Consider the following 8578-nt stretch of genomic DNA (forward strand, 5'->3'; position numbering starts at 1 on the left):
CTGATCAACATATGGGGGCACCATTTTACTTTTTATAGGTGCGTCCTCGCACAGTCTAAAGCTACTTTCCAACACGACGCAGCAAGAGGAAAACGGCCAACGCAATCACGCGTCGCAAATCAAAAGCCCGCTAATACCACGGACCTATACCTAAGATAATAACGACTAGATCCGGAGCGTATGCATGCATGTAGATCCAGATCCGGTTCCAGATCAGGCCTACCAAAGCAGTTTCATCGGCATCCAAGTTTTAGGGTCCGTCTTCAAAAACCCGTTTAGACCGCCCCTTTAAAACCAGTATTAAAGAGGAAGTCCACCCTAAAATAGATAAATTCTAGACGAAAGAGAACGAAATCCCTTCAGAACTTTTTTTAAAAATGGCAAATATAAGAATTAACGAAGATACGACAGTTTACAATTTCACATTTTACTGAGAACATTTCTTGGACAGTCCTTATGAATATTCAAATAAGGTAGTTGATGTCATGCTTTCACAAAGTGTTTTCTATTTCATTCAGAAAAAAAAATCCTCATAATCATTTCAGCTTTATAATGAATATAAAACTTGCCTTTCAAAGAGGAATGGTGGTATTTTTTCCCTTCTGTTGCCTGATTTATAGGCTCTCATTCTTCTTCATTGCAACTCTATATAAATAAACCTCATACAAATAGCATTCAAAAACAACAACAAAAAAGTTCCATACATATGCGCGACAGATATGTTAACCTTTTTGAACCGTAACACTAGGACAAAAATAATAATCAAAGAAAAAACAGTCCATCTATAACTTGGATTTGCGGTTGTATTGTGGGTGGGTTTCTTCGTGAATGTGCAGAAGAAACAGTCGCAGTGTATAATGACAAGCACGAGGGAGAGAGGGAGAACGAGAGAGACTGTGTGATGCATAAAATTATTTTCTATCATAATGCTTCTCTCTACGTCCAATCATAATGACAGATTTGACAGACCTGATGCAAGATGCCCGAGGGGCCGTCCTTGAGGCACTGGTGCACTCAGTGCAGGCAATTCGTGGGCAGAAATATCACGCGTATTTGCGGATCGTCGAAGGCGGTTGATCACGCAAAATGGTGCGGCGCCACTTTGTCCAGGGTGGAAGTCTATGGAAAGCAGCTCTTCCTGCAATTTAACCACGATTCGTCTTGTGGATCCTGCGCAAATATCGAAGGGGAATCGACTTGGATCAGATGTCATTTCCTCATGTGGGGGAGCGTCAGGGCCAGCGAATATAGCTGCAGACCTTCAAAAACAAATCGCTTTCCTGAGCCTCGACTCGTATTGTTCTTCAGCAGAGACGAGTATCTTGTCTTTTACGGCGGTAGCTTCCTTGAGGTAGAGAGTCCACCGGAAGATCACGGCACCGACATCCTTAGTGACACCTTCGATGTCGACGGCGCAGTAGCGAACATCATGCAAGACACACCGATCGCTTGCACCCTGATGGATCAAAGCAAGTTCAGTGGCCTAGGCAACATCATCAAGAACGAGGTCCTGTTTGCGGCAGGCCTGCATCCGATGACGCCTGGAACGAGGATATCGCGTCCTAAAGCCGAGGAGGTTGTTACACATACCATAGATTTCAGCAAACGGTGGCTTACGTGGAAGATGGAAGCGAAACATTCTGTCAGGTTCGGCGACTGGACCAGTATCTACAAGAAAGGTCTCTGCCCAGCTGGCCACACAACAAGGAGGTCTCTGTTCGGTCCAGACGATATGGAACGGATTACATACTGGTGCCCAACATGTCAACCAGAAGTTTACTGTCGAGAGATTGCCGAGGGACAAAGTAGCGGTCAGACTTCTGATGACACTGCAAAAGACCTCTCAGTCAATTCCATGGTGATGATAGGTAAGCGCAAGTTCCTGCCGTCCGAAAGTCCTTCACATGCATCGCCAGGTCGCGCAGCGCCAAGCTGTGATCCGCAAGACTCAGACCGCCCCCTTCAGTTCGCGGCTGAGGAGCCCCGCATCATCAAAGACGAAGAGAGGGAATCAGACGACGAGAGTGTTCTTGCATGGCCGCAGAAGAAGGTCAAAGTCGAATCAATAGACCCTACGACCACTCCATACACCCATGCCTCTGAATGCGGGGCGAAGGACTACCCAGAGGACATGTACATTGGCGGCAGATGGAACACGCAAGAAGAGGAATACGGTGATCAGTTGATATCAATTGCGATGTCGACTCTTCGAATGCTGATGAAGAATAAACCGCGAATAAGGCTGTGCAAAGTTGCTGTGAATTCAGACTTATCTTTTGACTGAAAAGTTCCTCTCAGTTGCGTCTTTAGAGTACTTTAGCTCACTGAGTGTAGTTTGTTCTCACATTTGATTATCGCGATTAGTCTTTAGCCTTTTTGTCTGTTATGGATATACAAAATGTACCTGTTTTTTCTGTTATGTTTAACATTTTGTTTGAGTTACGCCTCAACGCCGTAACAGCAGGCTCAGTGAATGGTTTTTACATCGTCCCTTTGTTTTGCCTTTAGGTTAGCTTATTTCATTAGGTCGTTATTTGCAGTATTTTTCGTTCGATGGTTGGCTGAGTTTGATGGTATGTTTCCTTTACTGCTCCTTTCTGAATTACCCTTGATTAAAGTGAATAATAACTCCGTGATACAGTTAACGTCGGTAAATCGAATAAACTACAGTGAAATACAAAGAATGGTAGAAGTCTAGTACTTTTAGTTCACCAATGAACATTTTGCAAAAGAACAGAATTTTCAACCGAAAATGTAATTTTCATAATCTTTGTTTGTTTGATCATTTGTTTTGTTTGTTTGTTTGTTTTTTGTATGTACCAACCTACAGGAGGGTTAGATTAGGGTAAGTAGTTTTTGTTTCATTTGATTCACAGTGATGGTTTGACTCGAATTTTGAAGCTCAAAATTCCGTTATGTCTGATTATAAAAGAAGCATATGCTGTTCTGTTTTTGTTTTGTCATGAACTAAGTTCAATTTCAGAGTAGTGTTAAGCTGCATGGTGAGGGACCGTTCAGTTTATTAGCTGTTTGCTTTAGTTAGCATTGAGATTTCTCACATTTTTAACATGTAAGGTCCTACATAATAAACTTATTGATGATTGTCCGTGTGAGATGATGTAAAATGTTGCATACACCATTCGCATCAATGAGCACCTGTGTATATAATAATTACTATATACGTGCATCTGTTTGTGTTTGTTTGTTTTTTTTTAATTTATGTATTGTGATCTGAAATGATTATGTTAAAACGTACCCTATATGTACAATGAATCTCTTGAACCAGGAAGAATCATTACAGACCGTATATGCTGACATGACATCGTTTATCATGAATAGCACTTTCATCTACTTTGCAAAAAAAAAAAAAATGAATAACGTGATATCGATACGAGAGAATTGGTACCCCCCCCCCCCAAAAAAAAAGGAATAAATAAATGAAAATAAATTTATGGGGTCAATATATATCGCATGCGCGTTCCCGATTTTTCGGGAAAAGGGGTAGCCTATATTCTAGGGGCTCAATGCGGGGAAAAATCCCGAAAATCGTTGACATAGGGGGTCTGTCAGTATTTTTCCCGACATCTTTTTTTTATGATTACGAATATTGTATCATAAATATTGAAAATGATTCACAATCCTGAATATAAAGGTCTGTAATAGGGTTTACGGGTTTGCTTCAATCCCTGAAAATTCAGAAATAGAGATCGTATTTTCTGAGTGTTTGCAGTGATTCTCCCGAATGTGCTTTCTGTACATGCTTTATGGCCTTCTTTTCGCAAGTCATGTACATCACGCTCAACCACTTTGCCGTATAGCTTCACTTCTGTAAATTTGAGATAGGGGGTAATCATCCCGTTCAAGAGCCCCTTATATTACCAGTGGCGGATCCAGGGGGGGGGGGGGCGCGCACCGGGCGCACGGCCCTCTTTATTTTTGGTTAAAACAAAATAAATAATACATACAATTTCTATAGCGCCGTTCTCCACTTTGATTAAATGCTCAAGGCGCTTTACAATTGTACATCACAGCAAACAGATTGAAAATACAAGTACATCACAGTAATAGAAGAAGATGAAGAAGCAGAAAAAAAAACATGAAAGTCTGTCTTCAAAAGACACTGGTCTTCAAAATGCACTGCTAAACAGATAGGATTTTAAATTACTCCTGAAAGATGTTATAGAGCTTGAGTCTTTCAGCTCACGAGGAAGTGAATTCCACAGTGTTGGTCCAGCGTGAGCGAAAGCTCGTTCCCCCCAAGATTTCCTAGAAAACGGAATATGTAAGAGACCTGAAGTTGAGAAATAAAATGAAACTAGAAATGTCGCGACGGCGACTGATGCCTCCGCCATAATGCATGATTCTCCCAATAGGTGTATAGTACAATGTCTTCACAATGTGTGACGACAGTTTCACATAACTGGCAAAATATCGAAATAACACTCAGGTTTGTCAGAAATATCTTGAATGTTCACTTTCCACGAATTGGGTTTGCTATTTAATTGACCTAATTGTCTATTAAAGAGTGCAGGTACACATATTTGGGGAATTGAAAATTTTTACTTGACTTCTGACCGACCTTATTCTAAGTTTATGCATTGAGTATAATTTCCAAGGTATGAAGAAAGTGTGTAATTACAGTACAAAATATATATTTTTTTTTCATATAAACCTGACCTTTGACCCTTAACCTTTGACCTTTGACCTTCTGGCTGGAAATTTCCAAGAGAATCTCTATTAAGTAATACATACATATATTAAATTTTAAAACTAATAATGCTATCATTGCATACAATGTGTATACTAACTATATAAGGGAAATAGTAACATTTTAAGGAGTTGACCTTGACCTTTGACCCCCTGACTATTGACCCATGACCCCTAAATTCCCTAGATAATCCCTGCCAGTCAGTACATGCATATGTACCAAGTTCCATGAAGATACATTGAACCATTTGCGAGAAAAGTGATATTGCAACATTTTCACCTAACCTTTGACCTTTTGACCTTTGACCTTATGACATGAAACTCTCTCTGGAGAATCTTTACACAGTAGTACATGTCTACACTAAGTTTCAAGAAAATAACTGCGGGCATTGCATAGATATGGGGGAAATAGCAACATTTTTAGCATTTGACCTTGACCTTTTGACCTTTGACCTCTTGTCAATGTCACTAAAATCTACTCAACTAATTGTCCCATCATACATCATCCTTGGACCAAGTTTGGTGAAAGCTGCTTCCTCCAGTTTTGAGTTATCACGTAAACAGATAAATTTTAAGATTTGACCTTGATCTTTGACCTTTGACCTCTGTCCGATTTCACTGAAAAACTAATCAAGTAATTGTCTTATCAAACATCATCCTCCAACAAAGTTTGGTGAAATTTGCTCCATCCAATCTTGAGTTATCACGTAAACGGATACAATATCATGATTTGACCTTGACCTTTGACCTTTGACCTTTAGCCGATTTCACCCAAAATCTAATCAAATCATTGCCCCATCATACTTCATACTTGGACCAAGTTTGGTAAAATTCCAGTAAATACTACTCAAGTTATCGCGTAAACGAAAGCGGACGGACGTACGTACGGACGTACGTACGGACATACGGACGTACGTACGGACGTACGGACGTACGGACGTACGGACGTACGGACGGACGGACGGACAACCCGAAAACATAATGCCTCCGGCACCACTTCGTGGCGGAGGCATAAAAATGGGGGGGGGGGGGATTGCTAGCGCCCCCTTTAATTTTGCAAAGGCGCCTCCCCTTCACGGAATTCCTGGATCCGCCCCTGATTACGGTATATAAAGGGTCACAGTCCTAACCCATTTTCATCCTCAAAGGGCGTTTCTCTGGACGAATTTGTATAACATTGTGCATGATTGACGGGGGGGGGGGGTCGCTTTATGTATAATATAGCGCACGGAATGGTTAGCCTCATTTAAATGTTTTGACTCGTAAATATACATAATATCAATGTATATCAATAGAATGCTTAAGAGTCTATCGTGCAAAAGCTTTTATTACGACCTCATGACTGCATTATTTTACCTTTACCGTTGCATGGCCTGTTTATGTTTGTCCATAAAATCATAATGACTATGTAGTTTGAAATGACAAATGGCGTTTGTGACGAGAAGGTCTTCTTATGTTATGTTTGACTTTTGCTGTTTGGTTCGCATACTTTATCTGAAAAAGAAATCATATATTCAGAATAAAAGAAGAGTTATTCTAGTTTATCAAAAAAATGTTCGAATACATTGTTCTTCACTCTCTCATCCGTCGTAGTGTGATGTATATGCCAGTGGGCATATGCCTCTTTGTATGGGGGGGGGGGGGAGGGGGGGTGTCATGTCCCTATATACGACAGTGTCAGAAGTCGAGGACAGTACTCCTCGTAGTTCGAAAATTATGTGTGTTTGTCAGAGAATAATGGAATAAAAAAGTGTAGAACTTTCACTGAATTAAAAAAAAAAATCAAATGTTAAACGAAACACATAGTGTGGAATGAGATGCTGATGTCATGTTCTCATGATTCTCCCATTAATTGACCAACCACTTGTATCTTCACTGACTTTCCTCTTGAAATAAACAAAGGGGGAAGAATACTTAAGATGCTTTAGGGCAACCTTTCCAATTCTGTCGTTTAGCAGTAACCATAACACTCGGTATGACAAGAAAGCATCTTTACTGAAGTAAAAAGATTGTACAGTTGCATAAGCGATGTAACGCATTATTATTCAAGATTTATTGTACACTGATGCACAAATCATTGGGAGAGTTGTGGGTAATGATCACCTCAGCTCACTGGCACTAACAATGTCTGTTGTGGCCAATTTTCCTATTTTATACCAAAACGTGTGAAAATATAATTTGTATCTGATTATACCATAACTTTCTTTATAAAATCCGATTATATATATATATATATATATATATATATATATATATATGTGTGTGTGTATGTGTGTGTGTGTGTGTGTGTGTGTGTGTGTGTATGTATATATACACACTCTGTGGCCCCTGCCCGTATTCGCTTCTCATCGAGTGAACGTGCACATTGACACCATACGATAAAAAACAAGCACAAACGAGCATAAATTACACACCTTCTAAAAGAAGCCTCCCCCCCCCACACACACACACTTTCCATTCGTGAAAATAAGAATCGTGAAAAATGTTTCTTTTATATCATTCAAGAATCCCTATAATCGTCTGACTTTCAGAAGGTACCAAGGAAAGCAAAAAATAAACAACTATTAAAAATAAAGCAAAACAAGGAAAATAGGCAAACACATTCATGATGTACACTCTACACATAATGAAACAAACATGATCAATTAAGGATATCCACATAAAATAACTATAGAATATACTTCGCCTTTGTTTAGAATGAAAGAGACGAAAACAAAGAAGATTTCATGAGAAAGAGAGGGAGGGAGAGAGAACGAGACATGCTAATGGGAAGAGAGGGAGAGAGGTGTATGCAAAGAAAGCTGCATGAGATGAGTATCTAGAAGAGTTATCCATTAAAAGCGGTCCAGTGCATTATAAAACTTATAAACGTTGGTTTTTGTTTCGACTCAAATGGTAAGTTATTCTAATACATTGTCTGTCGATCCAGATCTTAATGTGTTTAAAACAGGTCTTAATCGGAAGTAGCACGAAATTCAACAATGAATTCCTTACATTATACTGGAAATGTAAAATAGATATATAACACTCCCAGGCATGATATTTAGGACACAGTTAACTTTGTGAGCTAATTTTCACGTGTGAATGTGTAAAGCATGCTTATAGGCCTAAGATATGCTAGATAAGAGACGAAATTTCGTCTCTTATCTAGTTTAGAAATGGATAGTGCTGTGATTGCGATATAACAATTGACAATCCCTATAGTTTAGGCCTATAAAACCTCAAAGATATATAGACAATATCTATACTGACTATAGTACAATGCTCAGTATAGGCCTTCAGTAGGGTCCAACATCACATGTATAATAATGACAAAAACAAACACGTGAATATATATAGTAGAATATGATCTTTCTGTAACTATAGTACACCGCTTGTTCACGTTTAGAGTAGATAACCACTCTCGGTTACCAAAACGACTGTGATCTACTACGGTACTTTGCATACAGGACAGTTAGTATGGTCAATTCATCATATTTTTTCTTATGAAACAAATAATGGAATATATGCCCAATTATTATGTGCTGTGCGAACAATCATATCCCCCTTGAATCATCTTGCGAGAATGTGTGTGTGTTGTCACGTGTGTGTGTGTGTGTGTGTTTATGTGCTTAAAAAGTATGTTAAAAAGGTGATTTGATAGCAGCGCATTTTTTTGCGAGTAATAAGGCAGATATGGATTGTCTTGATTACAATAATCAAATTTTTTTTTCTGAGAGTTATGCAGAATTTTATTTCATTTCTATTATATAGGCCTAAACATGGTATGATCTGAAAACAACAACAAAATATTGTACTGTATGTTGGAAAAATTATTTAGCAGCGCAAGAGAGAATAATACAGCTGCTTATTTTTGTTCATATTGATATCA

At 39.0% G+C, this 8578-nt stretch overlaps 1 protein-coding gene across 1 annotated transcript; it reads left to right on the top strand.

Annotated features, from left to right (window-relative positions):
- Window positions 1–979: 979 nt before the first annotated feature.
- Window positions 980–2284, top strand: LOC139712639 (endonuclease 8-like 2). The gene has a single exon (XM_071624448.1). It carries the CDS (start codon window positions 980–982, stop codon window positions 2282–2284), a length of 1305 nt encoding a protein of 434 aa, XP_071480549.1.
- The last annotated feature ends 6294 nt before the right edge of the window (window positions 2285–8578 follow it).

The sequence above is a fragment of the Diadema antillarum genome, unplaced genomic scaffold (assembly GCF_040938485.1).
Source record: "Diadema antillarum isolate AM-2024a unplaced genomic scaffold, OU_Dant_1.0 seq00001833_RagTag, whole genome shotgun sequence".
Classification (NCBI taxonomy): Eukaryota; Metazoa; Echinodermata; class Echinoidea; order Diadematoida; family Diadematidae; genus Diadema; species Diadema antillarum.

Excerpts from the sequence above, each read along its gene's own strand:
- LOC139712639 (XM_071624448.1), top strand. The coding sequence starts at position 980 with ATGCCCGAGGGGCCGTCCTTGAGGCACTGGTGCACTCAGTGCAGGCAA.